Source organism: Propithecus coquereli, unplaced genomic scaffold (assembly GCF_000956105.1).
Source record: "Propithecus coquereli isolate 6110/MARCELLA unplaced genomic scaffold, Pcoq_1.0 Scaffold35, whole genome shotgun sequence".
NCBI classification, from domain to species: domain Eukaryota; kingdom Metazoa; phylum Chordata; class Mammalia; order Primates; family Indriidae; genus Propithecus; species Propithecus coquereli.
The window spans coordinates 1,715,432-1,735,929 of record NW_012149174.1 but is presented as its reverse complement, the minus strand read 5'-3'; the positions used below and the strand labels follow the sequence as shown (position 1 = coordinate 1,735,929).

General features: G+C 43.3%; 1 protein-coding gene across 1 annotated transcript in view; it reads left to right on the top strand.

The window, feature by feature from the left end:
• The first annotated feature begins 3,175 nt into the window (after window positions 1-3,175).
• The window catches only part of PREP (prolyl endopeptidase), a 148,161-nt gene continuing 130,838 nt past the window's right edge, over window positions 3,176-20,498 (top strand). Inside the window, exons 1-2 of the mRNA XM_012651230.1 lie at window positions 3,176-3,389; window positions 13,414-13,488. Of these exons, the coding sequence (XP_012506684.1) occupies window positions 3,345-3,389; window positions 13,414-13,488 (120 nt within the window). The 5' untranslated portion in view covers window positions 3,176-3,344. The remainder of the gene's footprint in view (window positions 3,390-13,413; window positions 13,489-20,498) is intronic.

Genomic DNA, 20,498 nt, shown 5'->3' with positions numbered 1-20,498 from the left:
TTGAGAAGGGGAGAAATGAGGTGAAGACCTAGATTTCCCAGCTGTAATTGCAGACACTTTACATACGCTTTTAACCGTATGTCTACATTGAGAGAAGGGCATTAGAAGGGAACAGTTACAGTTTCTGAAAAGGTCAGATCTATGAATTATGGACTATAGGCCCAGTGATAGTTCCCAGAACCAAATCTGAACCTTGTAAATGGTTTGAAAACAGAAGAGACTATGGAGACAGTCCTTTCAGTACAAAGATAATCATTCCCCAATCTTACCTTCATCTGCCCTAAAGGTATGGACAACACTCCCCTGGGGCAATTTCATTCTTAATTCAGAGTTAGTTTTGAGGTTCCTATGTCTCCACTTTTAGTTCTCATTTAGAATCAAAGAATTTTAGAATTATTTGAAACCATCTGACCCAATTATCTCAATGTCTAGCTAAAAATACTGACGATAAAATGGACTCATTCAAAGTTAGGGAACCAGTTAGTGGCAGGGCCTGAAAGATAACCTTATTCTTATCCCTGATGCTATTTCACACTTCATGATGCCTTGCAGAGATTAGATATACAACAATACATAAGAATTTTCATTAAAAGTCACATTGAAAAAAATAACACAAATATTTGAGCAAAAGTAGTCTGAAATGACTGCACTCCACCAATTAGTCAGTAGGTTGGCTGCAGAGTCAAATTAAAGGATGGATTATCCAGATAGCACCCAAGGCATCGGTCTCTAAGGGGTGTTAACAAGATGGCACCCTTGCATGAATTAGAGAAATATGCCTTACCTGAGAAGGTGTAGCCCCTTGAGAATAAAAAGACACCCCTTCCTCTAGGTGAATGCAGCCAGCGACTATCTGCTGTGTGGCAAGTGGAGAGCGAGAGTGAGCATCCTCGTGCATTTACCGGAAATCCTCTCTTGGAGACTACAATATGTGTATGGGAGTTGCTTAGATAAGCAACTTGTGGTGGAGTTGAGACAGCCAAGTAGCAGTAAATGATCACTAGCCTGCCTCCTCTGGTGGGTGATTCTGCTTTATTGAGTGGGGTACAAAGTGTGAGGCCAGGCAATAGGGGAGAGGCTGAAGGCTGCTCTGGAGGTCTTTTTGTATCTTTGCTCACCCCCATCCCAAGGGCCTAGGGTTCTTGGAGCGGGTTGTTCTAGGTTAGAGTATGAGTTGTCAGAGTGTCAATTCTATGATACCCCTGAAAATAGTCAGTAGTGTCAGAGGTCAAAGAGTGCTCTGTTATTTATTCTGGAGGTAGCATTTTCATTCTGAGATGGTTCAAATAGTTCCTTTCTCTTCATTTTCTATGGACAAGGTTGACTTTGCAATCAACTGAGGAATTTGAATCTGGGCTCTGTCTTTGCTGTGTGATGACTTTAAACAGATTCCTTTAAAGCTGCTGAGATTCCTTTTCCTCATATGTAAAATGGGCTTTGCATAAGGATTAAAGGAGATAATACATTTCAAGTCCCTGGCAAACACAGGAAGTGCAATCAGTGTGGCCAGTGGGAGGGCACTGGGTGCTCTCCCATTATTCCTTTCACTCCACCTCACTCCAGCAGCAGATAATCTACTGCTGGTAGCCCATTGCACTGTCTGTGACACTATGAACCTTTAGCTTTCAGGGCCCAGAGGAGCTGGACACTAGGATGGCTGACTGGAAGGAAACAGAGGGTGACACATGAGGTCTAATTTGTTCTTTGGGTGCCGTAATTCCCATACTTTCCACCTGGAGTGTCCTCCTAAATTGAAGTTCCCCCACTAATGGGTGCCCCTGTACAATGTAGAGTACTTCTACTTATTTGTGAGTAAGAAGGCTATCAGAGTAGTTAAGAATGAGCACTGGCATCAGAGTGATCTAGGTTCGAATGGCTCTATTTTTTACTATTTGTGAAGCCCTAGGCAAAGGTCAGGCTGGTCAATGCCTGGCAGCTCATGGGTCAGGTGACAGCCAGGTAAGGCAGGGGTGGGAACGGGGATCAGAAATGCTGGGCTGCAGTGTGCTATGTCCCTGTGTTTGTTTGCACTAAGTCTGGCATCAATAGTGTGAGCTCTCCCAGAATTGAGGCTTCTGAGATTGCCCAAGGAAGAGGTGTCCGAGATCAGATGCAGAAAATGATAACCACACATCCCACCATGAACAGAAATGGTGAACTAAGGGTGAGGCATGGAATTAGGATGATAACACTAAATAGAAGACACCCATTTACAATAGTCACCATGTTCACTTGGAATTCAGGAGGCAAAGAACTTTCTGGTCACACCCACGCCCTCTCCCAGAACTTTTAAGAAACCAGGGATACAAAACACATTGGACACTCCAGCCTTGATGACTGGGTCTATAATGCCTCTTCCGGCTGGTCCAGAAAGCAAGACCAGAAGACATCATCACTAGCCTGAGGATGATATAATGTAACTCGTAAATTTTCATAGGTTTGAGGTCAAGCATCTTGTCTAATATCTTTTTCCCCACAGCGACAACAGCAGGTGCTCAACAAACATTAGCAGGAGGGGAACAGAGGAACCGGCAGGATGAATAACATGCTCTTGGTGATTTCAAGGTCTCCCATCATTGGTCCCCTCTCAATGGGTAAATCTCAAATAAGGGCTCATCCGTTGTTCCACCAACTCCTCAGAGTATCCTCATAATCCGGGTGCTGAACCATCCAGCGTCCGCCAGGAGTCGTGGCGTGAAGGGAGATGTATTTCCTTCTTACAATCAATCACCATGATCCATTATTTCTTCCCTTCCAAGACCAGAGTCGCAGGCAGTGTGAGATTAGGCCACCTCAAGCCCTTTCCAAGGGCAGGTCTCCCTTCGCCGCGCCTACCCTGCCTGAAACGGGAAGGCCGGAGAAGACGGGGGGATCCACCCATAGGTAAACCCTCAGGTTCATTCTCGGAGAGGGAGCCCCGCGAGCGCAGCCACGGCGGAGCGGTGCACAGAGGGACTCCGGGGAGAGCCGGGCCGGCGCGCGGGAGCGGCCGGCGCTCCTGCAGAGGGAGCTATGCGCCCGGGCTGGCCGCGAACGGCGCCGCCCGCTCCCTCTTGCAGCCGCTGGGCCCGCCCGCCGGGGAGGAGCTCGCCGCCGCGTCGGATTCGCCGTGCTGCACGGAAGTTCTCGCGTCGGTTCTCGCGGGCTGCGCGGTAACATTTCCGCCCTAGCGATAGTGCCCGGCGTGCGCGTTCAGATTCACGCGCTGGCCGTAGTTCTGCCGTGCTAGCTCCGCCGGAGAACCCCGAGTCGCGCGGCCTCTGCCTGCACCCCAGCGGTGCCCTGTGGTCAGCCGGTCAGCTCTCAGCCGCTCCCGGAGCCCGTGCCCCTGCCCGTCCCCGGTCATGCTGTCTCTCCAGTACCCCGACGTGTACCGCGACGAGACCGCCGTGAGTACCCTCTCCCCGCCCGCCGGGCTCCCCGCCACGCTTGGCTGGCCAGCTGCCTCCTGCGGCTTCAACCCCCTGCGTCCCTCCCCTCCCCCTCGGCCTTTGTTAGCGAGGAACTGGCCGGGGTCGCGGGGCTCCTTCCCAGCGCAGGGGGCCCCGCTGATGGTCGCTGTGCGTCTACTGGCAGCGGAGCCTGTGGTCAGTGCTGCTTGGCCGCTTCCTAAAATCAATGGGGTCAAGGGCAGATGCCCGGGTATGGATGGGCATCTTAAGGAAGTGGGAAGACAAGAGGTGTCAACTGCTTTTGACTGGCACAACCTTTTGCTTACACGTGGTGGTAGGAGAAAGTGTATGTTGGGGTGTGTGATGCAAAATTTAGAAATGAAAACAAACTTTTAAACTTACAGTTTTAAAGTCCTTAGAGTTGAAGCTTATTCATTCTATTTAAAAACGTGTATGGAGTGCCTACTCTGCCTCAGGCCACTTTCTGGGTGGGCGTTAGGCACTAGGGGTGCAAGAGACCAAGACAGAGCAATGGGGAAGGTGGGGCAGTATGCCCCTAGTGTGGCCTTGCTGATTCAGGTTTTATTAAACAAGAAAAGGAATTGAGAGAGGTTGAAAGGAGGCCCTAGAAGGAAGAGGGGAATGAGTGTGTTTTACACGGTGCCAGAGTTAACCACCATTTGCCTAAGCAGTAGGCGAACTCAAGGTAACTGTTGAGATCCAGTGGTTGGAATTCTGGACAAATACCTTTTTTGTGTAAGAGTTAATTTGACATCTTAAGAACTGGATTAAAGCCAAACGTTGTAACCATGATTTTCTTAGTAGTAGCCAAATTTCTCAGATTACGTAAAGTAGAATCAGAATAAAAATATTTTTGTATAATAGAGTTGTGATTTTTTTTTTTGTCGTTTACTTTCCCAATTTATGCCACAAATTCTGTACTTTATATTTTTTCCATACTTTCTTTAATTTCAAAATGTTAAGGGAGTACCAATCTTCTTGTTACATGGATAGGTTTTCTGGTGCTTGAGTCAGGGCTAAACTGTTGCCCATCACCTGAATGGTGTTTACTGTACCCATTAGATAGGTTTTTGTCCCTCCCCTCCTCCTCCTACCCGCTGCTTGATTGCCAATGACTTTTACTACCCTCTGTGCACATGTGTACCCCTCGGTTAGTTCCAGTTTATTAGAGAGTACATGTGGTGTTTATTTTTTCATTCTTGGGATACTTTGCTTAGGATAATGGACTCCATTCCATCCAAAAGGCTCCAAAATGCATTAATCCATCCTTTTTTATGGCTGAGTAGAACTCCATGGTATACATATACCACATTTTGTTAAGCGACTCATGAATTGATGGGCACTTGGGTTGATTCCTGATCTTTGCAATTGTGAATTGTGTTACAATAAACATTCCAATGTGGAATGTTTCCCAAAGGAAAATAAGTCAGTTTGTCACAAAGACACCCACATTGGAATGTTTATCCCAGTAGTGGAATTCCTGGATTGAATAGTAGGTCTGCTTTCAATTCTTTGAGAAATCTCCATACTGTTTTCCACAGAGGTTGTACTAATTTGCAGTCCCACCAAGAGTGTATAAGTGTTCCTTTCTGTCTGCATCCACACCAGCATCTATTGTTTCTGTACTTTATAATAAAAGCCATTTTAATAGGGATAAGGTGATACCACATTGTGCTTTTAATTTGCATTTCCCTCATAATTAGTGACATTGAGCTTTTCTTCATGTTTGTTGGCCATTTGTCTGTCTTCTTTATAAAAACTTCTGTTCATGTCTTCTGCCCACTTTTTAATGGGGTTGTTTGTTTTTTAATTGCTGATTTGCTTCAGTTCTTTGTAGGTTCTGGATAGTACTCCTTTATCCGATGTGTAGTTTGTGAATGTTTTCTTCCATTCCATAGGTTGTCTATTTGCTCTGTTGATTATTTCCTTTGCTGTGCAGAAGGCTTTTAATTTAATCAAGTCTCATTTATTTATTTTTGTTGTTTCTGTAGTTACCATTGGGGTCTTCTTCATAAATTCTTTGCTTAGATCGATTCCTAGGAGAGTTTTCCTTACATTTTCTTGCAGAACTCTTATGGTTTCATGCCTTACATTTAAGTCTACTATCCATCTTGAATTAATTTTTGTGAGTGGTGAGAGACATGGATCCTGTTTCATTCTTCTGCGTGTCTCTATCCAATTTTCCCGGCACTGTTTATTGAATAGGGCTTCTTTTCACCAGTGTTATGTTGTTGTCTGCTCTGTCAAAGATCACTTGGCTGTGTAGATGGTTTTATATCTGGGTTCTCTGTTCTGTTCCATTGGTCTGTGTCTCTGTTTTGTGCCAGTACCATGCTGTTTTAGTTGCTATAGCCTTGTGGAATAGTTTGAAGTCTGGTAATGTGATGCTTCTAGATTTGTTCTTTTTGCTTAAGATTGCTTTGGCTCTTCAGGCTTTTTTCTGGTTTCAAACAAAGCATAGAATTATTTTTTCTATATCTGTGAAATATGCCATTGTTTTGATGGGGATTGCATTGAATCTGTAAATCACTTTGAGTAGTATGGACATTTTAAAAATGTTGATTTTACTGATCTATGAGCTAGATGTGTTTTTCCATTATTTGTGTCATCTGTGATTTCTTTCCTCAGTGTTTCATAGTTCTTGTAGAAATCTTTCACTTCCAGGATAAAGTATATTCCCAGGTATTTGATTCTCCTTGTAGCTATTGTGAATGGTACTGAGTCTTTGATTTGATTCTCAGCTTGACTGTCATTGGTATGTAGAACTGTTATTGATTTCTGTACATTAATTTTGTAACCTGAGACTTTGATGAATTTATTTATTAATTCCAGGAGTGTCTTGGTGGAGTCCTTGGGGTTTTTCTAAATAGAAGATCATGTCTTCAGCTAAAAGGGGTAGTTTGACCTCCTCTTTCCTGACTTGGATACCCTGTATTTCTTTCTCTGCCTTATTGCTCTGGCTAGGACTTCCAGCACTATGTTGAATAAGAGTGATGACAGTGGGCATCCTTGTCTTGTTCTAGTTCTTAGGGACAATGCTTTCAACTTTTCCCCATTCAGCATGATGTTGCCTGTGGGTTTGTCATATATGACTTTTATAATTTTGAGATATGTTCCTTCTGTGCCTAGTTTGTGGAGGATTTTTATCATGAAAGGGTGTTGGATTTTGTTAAATGCTTTTTCTGCATCTAATGAGATAATATGGTCTTTATTATTGTATCTTTGTATGTGGTAAATCACATTTATTGATTTACATATGTTGAACCATCCTTGCATTCCTAGGATGAAGCCCACTGGATTATTTCTTTGTTGTACTGTTGGATTTGGTTTGCTAGTATTTTATTGAGTATTTTTGCATTTATATACATAGGGGATATTGGTCTCTAGTTTTCTTTTTTTGTTGTATCATTTTCTGGGTTTGGTGTCAAGGTGATACGGGCTTCATAGAATGAGTTGGGGTGGAATTCCTCCCTTCTCAGTGTTATGGAGTAATTTCTGCAGTACGGGTACCGGCTCTTCCTTATAGGTCTGGTAGAATTTGTCTGTGAATCCATCTGGTCCGGGGTTTTTTTTTTGGTTGGAAGATTTTTGTTGTTATTCTTTCGATCTCACTGCTCATCACTGGACTGTTCAGGGGATTTAATTTTTCTGACTGAATCTTGGGAGATTGAGTGTTTTCAGGAATTTGTCCATTTCCTGAACTTTTTCTAGTTTATGTGCGTAGAGATTTTTGTAGTACTCATGGATGATATATTTTGAATTTCCTTGGAATGGTTATAATATCTCCGTTTTCCTCTCTGATTGAGCTTATTTGGGTCCCTTCTCTTCTATTCCTGGTTAATCTAGCAAGAGATCTTTCAGTTTTGTTTATCTTTTTGAAGAACCAAATTTTTGTTTTGTTTATCTTTTATTGTCTTCTATTTCATTAGTTCTGCTCTGACTTTAGTTATTTCTTTTCTTCTATTGGCTTTGGGTTTGATTTGCTCTTCCTTTTTTCTATTTCCTTGAGATGTGTCATTAGGCTGTTAATCTGTGATCTTTCTGTCTTTTTGGTGTAGGCATTTAAAACTATGAATTTTCCTCTTAGGACTGCTTTTGCTGAATCCTATCAATTTTGATAGGATTCTTTATTCAGTCCCATTCTTTATTCAGTTTGAGGAATTTTTTGATTTCCATCCTTATTTCGTTATTGACCCAATAATCATCAGCAGCAGGCTGCTTAATTTCCATGACTTTGTGTAGGTTTGAGTGTTTCTCTTGTGATTTATTTCTAGTGTTACTCCACTGTGATCTGAGAAGATACATGGTCTGATTTCAATTTTTTTAATTTGTTGAGACCTATTTTGTGGCCTAAGATATGATCAATCTTGGCAAATGTTGCATGTACTGATGAGAAGAATGTATATTCAGTAGTTCTTGGGTAGAATGTTCTGTAATTGTCTGTTAGGTCCATTTGGTTTAGACTTCAGTTTAAATCCATTGTTTATTTATTTTCTTCTTTGATGATTTATCCAGCTCTGACAGTGGGGTGTTGAGGTCCCCAGCAGTTAGGATTGTGCTGTTGCTTTGCTCTAGTGAAATTTGCTCTATGTATGTGGGAGCTCTTGTGTTAGGCACATATATATTTAGGATTATGTGTTGTTGTTCAGTTACTCCCTTTACCATTATATAATGATTCTCTTTGTCTTTCTTTACCATTGTTGGTATAAAGTCAATTTTATCTGATATGTTACTGGCTATACTTGCTCTCCTTTGATTTCCATTTTCATGGAATATTTTTTTCCATCCTTTCATGTTAAGTCTGTGTGCATCTTTGTGGGTTAGATGTGTTTCCTGGAGACAGCAGAGACTTCTGTTGCGTTTTTTTCATCCAGCCAGCCAGCCTGTGTCTTTTGAGAGGAGCATTCAGACCACTAACATTGATAGAATTGATGTGTGGGACATTGATCTGTTCATCATGTTGGGGAGTACCTTATTCCTTTTTTTTTCCCCTGTTGTGCTATTGTTTTACAAGAATTGTGAGTTTTAGGAGTTTTTTGGGTGACTTTACACTGGTGGGTATCTGTTGTGCTCATTCGTGTATAATGCAGTTCTGAGTATTTTCTTTAGGACAGCTCTGGTCATGGCAAATTCCCTCAGTGTTTGCTTGTCTGGAAAAGACTTAATTTCTCCATCAATTGTGAAACTTAGTTTTGCAGGATTAAAAATTCTAGGCTGGCAGTTCTGTTTCAGAAGATTAAAGATGGGGCTCCAATTTCTTCTGGCCTGTAAGATTTCTACTGAGAAGTCTGGAATTTGCCTGATTGTTTTTCCTTTGTAGGTTATTTGTTGCTTTCATCTTGCTGCTTGTAGAATTTTTCTTTCATTTTGACTTTGGCCAGGTTGACTCCTGTGTATCTTGGAGATGTCCTATTTGCTCTGAATCTTCTTGGTGTTCGACGACTATCTTATATCTGTATGTGTGAATTTCCGGCGATACCAGGGGAAGTTTTCCTCAATAATTCCCTCAAATAGGTTTTCCATTCCTTTAGCTCTTCTTCTTCTCCCTCAGGAATACCTATGATTCAAATGTTTGTTCACTGTACATAGTCCCATATCTCTCTCAATGATTGCTCAGACTTTTTTATTCTCTACTCTGCCTCTTTGAATGACTGGGTAATCTCAAGCTTGTCTTCAAGCTCTGAGATTCTTTCTTCTGCTTGGTTTAGTCTGTTGTTGATGCTTTCTGCTGTGTTTTGAAATTCCCTGAATGACTCTTTCATTTCTTTAAGTTCTGTTATATCCTTATGTTGTCTAGGTCTTTACTGAGTTTTTCACTGATTTTCTAAAATATATATATAGTTTTTTTGCTTCTTTTTCTTGATTTTCAACTTTCTTTTCAATTCATCTTATTGGCCATCAATATACTGAATTGTATTTCTGTCATTTCGGCAATTTCCTTGTTGGGGTAATACACTACTGTAGCTCCTGATCCATTGTGGTTGTCAAACTATTTTGTTTTCTCATGTTGCCAGGATTCATCTGCTAGTTTCTTCTCATCTGGTCCTCTTCTCTGGGCTCTCAGTTAATAGGATTGCAGGGCACCTGTTCTCCTTTGGTAGGAACTCTTGTTTAGTTAGGGGAAGGGGAGAACCATAGATGGAACTTTTGTGTCCTGCTCTGGAATGTTGTCCTGTTAGAGTAGGGGCAGGTGCATTGAGAGCCTGTAGAATAGCTGTTCTGTTTTGACCCCTTTCCCTATGATTGCCTCAGTTGAAGCCTGTGCTGGAGGATCTTCTTGTGGGATTTAGGGTCATTCCCCAGATCGTTGTTGGAAGTCGGAGTTGGGGGCTGGATGTGACCCTCTCTGAGACGGGTGTTGTTGTGAGGGATTGCTTTGGCCAAGGTCACCCAGTGGAGGCAACAGTGGCAGCTGAGTGAGTCTATTTAGGCAGTCGTCTTGGATGACCAGGCTGTGGACATTCACACGAATCAGGCCTAAGAGTAATGGCTGCTCGGGGCTGGGGGGTCCTGGGTGAAGTGCTGGATCTTGGGGAGGTTCCGCTGGTCCAGTGCCAGTGGTGGTTACTCAGGGGTGAGGTCTTGGAGCCAGGCACAATCCTGGAATCAAGAGGGTGGTATCATATGCCCAGTGGGGGCCCTGGAGCTACAGGGGCAGAGCCTTGGGCTTGGGTGCAGCAAGAGCTTCAGAGCTGGCTCTGGGGATTACAGGGCAGAGCCGCATAGGTGGAGTGTTGTTCTTCCAATGTGGAGACTGCTGTTGCCCAGTCATGTAGACAGGAGTTTGTCTCAGCGGCCTAGGGACCACATATGTGGGCCAGAGCTGCTAGATGCCCAGGGTTCTCCCACCCCCTATCCCTCTACCTAGGACCCGCTCAGGCAGTCGCTCAGGGCTTCCCAGGTGGTGCCTGTGGCGTCTGATGCTCCTCCTCTGCCCAGATCCCATGCAGGGGGTAGGCATGCTCAACCCCCAGTCTCAGTCACAGCACAGGGGAGCGTCATCTGTTCTGTCTGCTCCCTCCCCAGCCCAGCGGAGGTGATGCAAAGGCTATTGCTGGAAAGCTGAGTCCCAAGCAGACCTGGTGCTATGCACCAGAGTGATCAGGATGATGTCAGCTGCAGAAACCCAGAATTGGCAGCCACCAGATCTCTGCCGCACCTGCTCTGTGCTACAGTGTCTCTGTGCAGACTCTGAGCAGCTCCCCAATCAGCCCAAAGGTCTGCAGTGGACGAGGGAGACCCCTCACAGGTTGAGCTGCCTGCAACTTTTATTCTCTCCTACATAGTGATGCCCCTTCGGGCTGCTTCTATTCGGTTGTCTTCCCCTCCCCCCATCCATGTAAATTGTACTGGGACCCCCAGCTTAATCTCTGAGATGGTGGGTGGTGCTTGTGAGTAAGAATCAGCAGTGTCCTGTTTGATCGAGTCAGTAGATGCTGTAATGGGCCGGCCATACAGTTGTTCTGCCTGTCAGTAGTTGATGCTTGCAGGGAAGAGCCAATTGCAGTGATGTTCTTTTGTGCCTGTGATAAGCTCTAGCCCTTCCAGAGAAGCACTGGAATGCCCCAGGCAGTGGGAGGGGCCCTGTAGCTCCCAGGGGATCGTTTGTTCTCCACCACAGCAGAGGTGGGTGGAGGAGCAAGGATGGGCAGGGTTAGGTCGGGTGCACCTGTCTTCAGGCTCTGTAGAGGTATGTCCTAGAACTATCTGGGCAGAGATCAAAGGTTGGCTCTCAGAACACTGGCGAAAGCCTCTGGGAAGAGGGCCAAAGCAGCCTCACCAAACCGGAAAGTCTGCTCCTGGGGGAGGGGCCATCTGCAATTCACCTACTCGCTATTGGGAGTGAGCTCCACCTATCTCATTCTTCCCCTGCCCCAACAGTGTCCCACCATTGCAAATGGGCACCCGAACTCACTGAGCTCAGCAGCATTGGCGCCATGGGTTGGGAACTTCCCTGCCCAAGGACCTGCCCCAGTCTGAAAGCGCAGCTTTCCTATGCGGGGATGGGTGCTCCACCAGTTCGCTGCAGCTCAGACCCACGCTGCACTCTCCCATCTATTCTGCCCACGCAGGCTCCCTCGCCTCCGGAGTTCAATTCTCGAATCTCCCCTCTGTGCCCCCAAGCAACCCGATTGAGTCCTGAGCATATGGGATCTGGCCCGTGTGTCTGACCCACAGGCAGGTATCTCTGGGCAGTGCTGGTGGGCAGAGCAGTCCCAGATCAAGCACCCCTGAGTCCACTGCAGGTCCTCAAGGAGAAAGGTGTGGGCCCCACTGTCTGTGGAAACCTCAGACTAGTGGGTGCACCAGCAGAGGGGAGACAGCCACTTTTGAAAGTCTTGACTCGATTGGCCCGCTCAGCTGCAGTGGGCAGAGGAAGAAAAGAGTGTGAATGGAAGAGAGCTGGCACTCCAGCTCTTCTGGTTCCTCTCCCTGGAAGGAAGCCCAGTGGGATGTCCAAGCAGTGGGATTACACAAGTTGTAATCCCTCCAGAGCCCACTGCATTCTGGGCAGGTGTCGGGAACTGTCTGTGTGGGAACAGGTGATGCAAAAACCGAAGGGCTGGGGCTCCCTCGGTTGGTTAAAGGGACGCTATAGGCGGAGAAGCAGTATGGCATCCACTTTCTCTGCTCTGGACCATGGTTATGAGGTGGGGGACCTCGAAGGGGCTGGAAGCCCAGTGCTTTATTTTCAAGAAGGTCCTAGTCCAGTGGTTGAAGCAGCACTTGGGCTTCCAGAGAACTTGGCAGCCAACTGACTACTGGGGATATGTGGGAAGGAGAAATGAAACCCCCACCTACCCCCTTCACTGGGCTCCGAGCTTCTCTAGGGTTGATCTTTGCTGATATCTTGTTTTTATTACTGTTATGCTTCACAGTTTCTTTCCGTGAAGTCCCTGGCAGGCTCTGGCATCTTTCCCTCTGAACTACAGCTGAGCTGTGCCCATTTCCCCTCTCCCTTATCTGAAACCCTTTCTTCCCGCCAGGACGATCTGGCAACCCATGTCTCTAGTCAGCCATCTTGGGCCTCCACACACACCAGGCTAATTTTTCATAGAGACAGGGTCTCACTCTGTTGCTTAGGCTAGTCTTGAACTGCTGGTCCCAAGTGATCCTCCCACCTACGCCTCCCAAAGTGCCAGGATTATAGGAGTGAGCCATTGCACCTGGCCTAGATCATTTCTTTAGACAGTCACCTGGGGAGTGGTGAAAAACTGGTCCCTCTTGTTCCTTGGAACTCCCTCAATGGGTCTGTGAAGCCAGGCCCAGGAATTTGTGGTAGGAACTCCAGAAGGCCTCCCATCAGCCAGGCTCTGCTTACACTAAGCAATTTTATTCCTTCAAATATCAGGGTAGTCTAAATGAGTGATGCTTTTGTGCCTCCTTTTTGTAAACAGTGAAAGAAAACACTTCATAACAATAAAAAGGAAAGAAGGCTTTAGTTTTAAAATGTTCTTTCATTGCATTTAAGTCAGCTTTTATGGCTGGTATCAGAATCATATGCTACATGCATATTAGTAACTTGCCTTAGTTTAGACTTAAAAGCAAAACTGATCCTGTAGGGAGATTTTCTAATCATTGGGAAGCTCAGCAAGAACAGGAAACTGAGCACATGTGTGTTAGCTCCCTCGCAGACGTGCCCTTCCTGCGTGCCCACTGCATTGTGTCATTCTGTGCTTGGCCGCTGACAGCACATTTTCGAGTTTCTTTAGCACAGTGGCAGGTCTTTGTTTTGTGTTGTACAGACAGAGCAATTTCCTGTTCTGACCTTTCATCTTTCTTCCCTCTCCAGCTAAAACATTCTTTTCATGAAGGGTAGCTTGACACCTTTGAGAACTTGCCAACTTTGGTTTATGTGGTAATTTGGGCAGATACGTTGCCAGTGAGCCAATTAGTTTTTTTGTCTGTTCCTTTCCTATTTCTCCATCACATTCAGAAAATACCAATTTTAATTGGGGTAAGACACTATTTATCTAATACTGCATTTTATCTTTTGCAGGTACAGGATTATCATGGCCATAAAATTTGTGACCCTTACACTTGGCTCGAAGACCCAGACAGCGAGCAGACTAAGGTAATTTTGGCTCATAATTAAAGATAAGGCAGCCATAGTGGCTAGCACCAAACTTCAGATGTCAGTAACTATAGCTTTTCCTTCTTGCAGTTTTTTCCTGTGTTTTCTGCCATGGGATGGTGAGTATACCTGTTGGTACCACCACTTTTTGTCAAATGATTCACAGGGAAAAGATGAAAGCATACTTAGTCCCAGAGAAAATCACACTAACTATTTTCAACAATGTTTATGGTTTATAGAGACACTGATGAACCGACTATTGGAAATGTAAATATCAGAAGGAAGGAAAACTGATTTTGACCAAAGAAGAATGAAAGCTTAGAGAAAAATGTGAAGGAAAGAATTGCCTAATATATTTTTTTCCAAAGGAAAGAAAATCTTATATATCAAAGAAATGTCACATCTTGAAAACTGAATGCTGGCCTTGGATTGCTTATTGATAATAATGTAACAACTATAAAAAAAAAGCTAAATTATAAATATGAAAACATTCTTATATTTTATAGAAGTAAGGGGGTAGAGAGGAGAATTTTCTGCTCTAAAAACATAAAGCTTTCATATTTTTTTGGAGAAACACATAGTATTTCAAAGGCCCAGCTGAAGTTTCATTTCATTAATGAAGCTGGCCCTAGGTGCTATGCCCTGGAGATATTTTTCCCTCCTTGGGGTGCCTGGGACTTGTCATTTATATATGCTTTATGTGGTTAATTACGTTTGCTTGGGTGGGGGAATAGTGTTTCTCAAGTTCACCTTAAGTTCTTTGACTCTTAACCATAGTACATATCACTTAGTATGTGTTACAGTTTCTAATATGCTCACCATGCCAGAAATTTATTTGAGCTTCTTTAGAATTCTAGAGTACATTTCCCATTTAAAAAAAAAACAGTGTTAGATGCACTCTGGATAGTTTTCCAGGCCAGCCTGAAGAGCCTGTGTCTTAGGGCCCTGTGTATCTCGTGGTCCGTTACCACCACGTATCCCAGTGTTCTCTGGAGATGTGAATTCAGATTTGCCAGGGAAGCGTCCCCTCCTGGTGTGGACCTGACTAGTGGAATTGGGATTCTCCCCTTGCCCATCTCCCCACCGTGACAAGCAAAGGAGTGGGGTGAAGAGCGAAGCTGAGGCACAATGATCTATGGGAGAGGAGAAAGTAGAAGCAGGAGCAAATCTCACGATCATCTCTTTCCTTCTTCGTTTGATCTCATGCACTGGCTTGCCTGCTTTCCTTTTGACCTTCCTCACCTGTCCTTTGTGACTACGGTCTCTCTCTTCCTTTGCCCACCACAAAGCTCTTACAACTTCTCTTTCATCCCATGTGCCTGAAGTGAGCACACTACCAGTTTGAGATTTTCTAATGGTTTTTGCTTCTGTCTGAAAGCCTACATTCTCTCCCTTCCCTAAATCCCTTCAAGAAAGACAAAAGTCTCATGAGTGAGAACAATAATTGGGTTTTAATTTCTCTTTTGTGAAGCACTGGATTGTAGATGTAGTTGGGTAGAAATTCCGAAGGGAGAAACAGATGAGTGTCTTTAGGAGTGGTGAAGGCTCTAGCTGTGCAGATAAGACTTAGGGGAGTGGGGACCAGGTGTGGGGTCACCTCCTCACTGCCTCTCTGCCATGGGTCACCTTGACCATCCAGCGCTGGGCCTTGCTGAGACAGGGGTTGTTCTTAGGAGTGGAGAGTCATAGGCGGCTGCATAGCCTGTGATGGATAGGAAGCACCAGGGAAGAGAATGAACTTCTGTGCGTCTCTTGGCAAACTGTCCCCAAGGACATGGTTTCTTTGCCTGAGGTATTGGGTACAACCTGGATTTCTTCAGCCTTTGATGGTGACTGAGTGATTCCGCACCGCCAAAATGACCCAGGTTTTATGTGTTAATGAATACACACTTTGCTGTTCCTTAGTTGATAATGACTGGTCATCTGTGGATGATGGCAAGCCATGTATTAGTGATGTCAAGCTTCCAATTAGTGGACGAAGCTTTGCTAATTAGTGATCTTACAGTCAGCCCTTGATAGAAGATGATATTGGAGTGTACACTGTCATTTTTGTGGCATCCATTTATTGGATGTATACATATATTGGATCCCAGGAACTTTACTGGGAGCTTTGCATACCCTATCTTGTTTAATTCTCAAACTCTGAAATAGATCTTTTTATTCCCCTCATTTTATAGGTGAAGAAATTGAGGTATGAGTGATTAAGTAACTTGTCCATGATCACTCAGCTAGTAAGTGTGTAGTCAGGAGTGGAACCCAGGTGAGTATTACACAGTAAAAACTAAATAAAAATAAAAAGACTCTGGGAGTTACAGCTTTATGGATGCAAGCTATAGGAATTTATTCATGTCTGTGCTTGCCATGCAATTTTACAGGCACTCATGCCTGGACCTTGGGCCAGCCCCTACTCCCACGCTGACCTGCACAGACAGCATACCCCAGGGCAGCTTAGGCTTTCCGTTTGCATCTTCCATATATACCTTTCTCATTCCTCTCTAAATATGCGTGTTACTGATGAGGGCTAGTGTATCCCCTGAGATCTGATGAGTTAAATTTTGGTCTTAGACTGAAAAGGTAGGGTGTGTTTTCCAAATGAGTAGAAAAGCAGCACAAATGTTTTCTACTCATAGTTGTTAGCGTATACACAAAGATGTATTAGCCATACCTTGGTGTAAAGAGGAGAATCTTTACAGACGCTAAAACAAAGAAAAGGCTGCTTACTACATTTTCCATAAGAAACAGTCAGGAAGTAAGAAGCATTTGTAAATCTCTTATAAGATCTGAGATGGTATCAGTAGGTCTTTGTTTTAATCTAGTGTTGAATATAGGTTAGCCAATTCTGACAGTGCCTGGTAGTTAACAACTATGTCCTTTATAAAAGAATATCGGGGCAGACTTGTAACTTAGAATTAATTTCAATAATGTGTATTATTTAATCCACTATACTCCAATCATTTCAAGATGTCATCATTGTAAACTATCTTAATATTTTTCAAATTAAGTTTCTGAAATCCAGTGTGCATTAAAATGTGTTTACAGCACATCTCGATTCAGACGAGCCACGTTTCAGTTGCTCAGAAGTCGCACATGGCTACTGTATCGGACAACAAAGACATGGACCAGCCTTTCGTATAGATATAGATGTAAGGAATACAAATAAAAACAGAATTTATCACAGGATTCAAGAATAGTTTAATAATATTAACAGATTAAATAAAGCTATATAATTATCCTAATTGATATTTAAAAAGAAATTAAATTCCAAAACTAAAAGTAGAAATAAATGCTTGAATAAGATGACAAATATTATTCTAAGTAACAACTTAAACACTAGGCTAGAATGTTCCCTGTCATTACTATTTTTATATGTTTTGCAAAGCTTCGATTAATGTGATAAAAGATGAACCAAAATTTGGTAAGGGAGAAAATGAAATTATCATTAATTGTAGATTGTATGATTATGTATCTAGAAAATGTAAGGGAAATCATTAAAAACTTGTTAGAATTAGTTCGGTAAAATGGCTAGGTACAAAATAAATATAAAATCAGTAGAAGTCATTTGTATCATCAGTAATGAAAAAGAACCCATTTGATAGCAACAACAAAAAGCAAATACCTGAGAATGAAGAGGAGATTTCAAGCCTATTGGGACAGCAGTCATGTCACTGTCAGGAATGTGGAGATACAGAAAAGGGCTAGTTTGGGACATCATTTGTAAAATTGAAAACAATCATTTTCAACAATAGTGAAGCATAATACAGTGTATCTGCTTGATGAAATAGTATGAATCTATTAAAATGTTGGGCTATAAAGATTGCTTATATGAAAAAGTGCATATGGTAGAATTTTAAGCGAGAGAAGGATATAAAATTGGGGTGCTCTGAATATTACAACTTAAAAATACTTCTGTAAAAACTGTTCTGAGAAATTCTATTTGGAAATACAAACTAAATACCAAAAATAAAAGAAAAGCTCCGGGTTAAATACACTTTGGATACCTAGTGGGCGTGATAATGCTCTCGAAGTACATGAACCACAGTGAAATCTCACTGGTATAAATGGGATGTTACGGTAACCATGGAAGTGTCCAGCATGAAGGGCCAGAGAAGGAAGTTTGCAGCCTTAAAAATGATTTGAAGACTAGATAGCCACGTTCCAACAGTCAGCCCACCCATGCTTCACATTCCTCAGCCATTTCCAGGTTGTCTTCTGCAGCTCGTAGGAGGAAGTTTGCAGCAGTCTTGCTGCACCCTGGTGTTTTGCTAACTTGAGCTTCCTCTGCTGATAACAAGGCTCTGCTTCCCCACCGCCACTCCCTGACATTAATGTGCTTGTGGTTGACTTCCTAATCTTTACCTTCATAAATTTCCCTCTGTTATATATACTTACCCATGCAAACAAGCAAGCAAACCCGAAACCCCACATTTTGCCTTAGCTCTTCCCAAACACTTGCTTCCTCTTAGTCTCCTGGCCCCTTCGGATGTGCCCTATTCAGATCTGACTGTATCATGGGCCATCCACGAGCCACTCTCCATGCCTCTCGATGTAGTTGAAACTTCCCTTTTCTTTGTCACCACTCCCAGTAACATCTCCTGTCAATATAAGCTGTTTTCATGAAGATCAGTGGTGGTCCAGTTGCCAAATTCAGAGATTTTCAAACATCAGTGCATATCCTTTACTGGGGAGATGGACCTCACATCTGGGGGGAATGGCGGAGACTTGGGGTATACCGACAAGGGGAATGTTCTTCCCCCCCCCAAGCCCTGCTTTGTTGATATTGCTTTCACCATCAGGGCAGTGTCTCTCAGATCACTGGGGGAATACTAACTTAGTACTTATTCTTTCTGGCCTCTTTACCCAGGTGGTGCCAGACAGTTCACATTGCACCATTTGGTTCCTAATAGGGATGAATTCTATTTTTTACTTCTCTGGCTTAGTTTTGCAATCCCAAGGTCCAGATAGAAGCAATGTCCTTGAAACCTCAGTCTCCCTTATCTTATTGTGTCTTCAGCCTTTTAGCTAAATATTTCAGAAGTTACTAAGTTGCTGGAGGATAGATACACAGAGAAAGGAAAAATTTATACTTTTCAAGGCATAGCTGCCTTAACTATAATTGATTGTCAAGTCTGGCTTTTATAGCACTGTGTCCTGGGGCTTGGGCACATGAGTTAACCAAATGTAGACTATCAGCTGCATGTGTCTAATGACTAAATTTTTTTTTCCTGAGAGCTGCCCTGGGCAAAATGAGAGTAACAACAGTACCATTTACTTTGTGGATGTTGAAAAGAGAATTCTAATAGGAATCAGAAAAAAAGGGTATTTTTGTGTATATTCATTTCTTAGAAAAATAAGAGAACCATTTGTTTCAGAGAGTATCAGAGAAATATACAGTACAGATTTTCTTTTCTAGAACATGCATGCTCCCCCACTCCCATCTGCTCACTGAATAGTTAGAGGTAGCCCCGTTAGACCTGCTGATAAGGGGCTGTGGAAAGTAGGGGACAGAAATCCTTCAGGATTGCAGGGTAAGAAATCTGAAAATGTCACCTTCTTTTTCGCCTGTCCCAGGACTGTTCTTTCCTTGGCAGGAAAGATTTAAACCTAAAGGACTTCTGATCATCTCTAGAATATTTAAATATCCTAGGATTTCTGTGTGGAAATTTTAATGTCACACAGGTCAGTAGGGAACAGTGTAGGGAGGTAAACACCTGCTTTCTCTGGTGCCCTTCCTTGTTTATCCTCAAGTTATGTTTTTTGTTTGTTTGCCTGCTTTTTGTTCTTTAAGGTTAACCCTAAAAGTGTGTAGTATGAGGAGTTTCTCCTCTGTCCTGGTGTCAGTCTGGCCTGGGTCTGCCTGGACCGTGTTTCCCTAGCCTGGATCCAGAGCCAGCCTCTGGAAGACCTAGTGCTAATCTAGTCATGCAGGGACTCATCTGTCCCATTGCATTGCCCATCTGGTCACTGCATTGTCAAGCTGCAGGGAAGCCAGTGGAGTGGAAGCTAGCTCCCAGGACTTTCAGCGCATGAAGGGCGAGTTGAATGTCTCTAAGACAAAAAACAGCAGTTAAAGCTCACTGTGGGAGCTGACGAACATGGAAATCAAAGGTGTAAAAGGCTGGTTTGGGTGCACAGTGATCTTCGAAGACTTCAGGAACAAACTGGGAATATCATCTGTGTGGATACTCCCTTCATCCTGTGAGTTTGGAGGCATTTCCAGTGTTGCTTCTGTTGTGAAGCAGTGTGGAGGAGTGGACTGTTTACAGATGGAACTAGAAGTCAGAAGACACAAACTGCAACCCCTGTTCTTCTGTTTTCTTATTCTGTGGCCCTCGTAAGCTACTTAATCTGGGATTCGTTTTCTTAATCCATAAAGAGACTAAAATCATATTCATTCATTTAGCTCCAAGGTATAACAGCACCCAAGTGAGAAAATGTATGTAAAAATTCATTTTGTGTGTACAGGAAAGCCCCAGTCAAAGGAAGGTAGCCCTGCTTGGGCAGTGCTGGTTGGGCCCTGCTACTTAAATGTATTGGGACACAGTCCTGACTCTGGCGTGCTTAGTTAGAATGTTGAATTATAAGGACTCTGATCTCTATTTTCGTCCACACAACTAAGCCAATTTTCCTTTTGAATTCTAGGTTTTTCACAAAAAGATACATTCTGAGCATTGATTTTTCTATGGAACCGTGACTTGTAAGTGTGGTTTCATTGTTCTAAAATGTAGTGATTAAACTAGGCCAAAGATTACTTTAAAGCTATTTGGTAGCATCCCTTTTAACTGGTACCTTGTGAACCCCACTGGCAAAATTGGCCTGTAAAATGCTTTCCACCCATTCATTAATGTTTCATGTAAGGACCTGGATTGAAAATTACTGCTGTTATGTCACGCTTTCTCTAGTGGAGACGGGAAATGCTTTCAGTAAATATATTACCACATATTATCTCAGTCTCCAAGATTTCCAAGGTCTTAAATATCTTATTACCTCCAGTGGGAATGTTTAGCCTTATT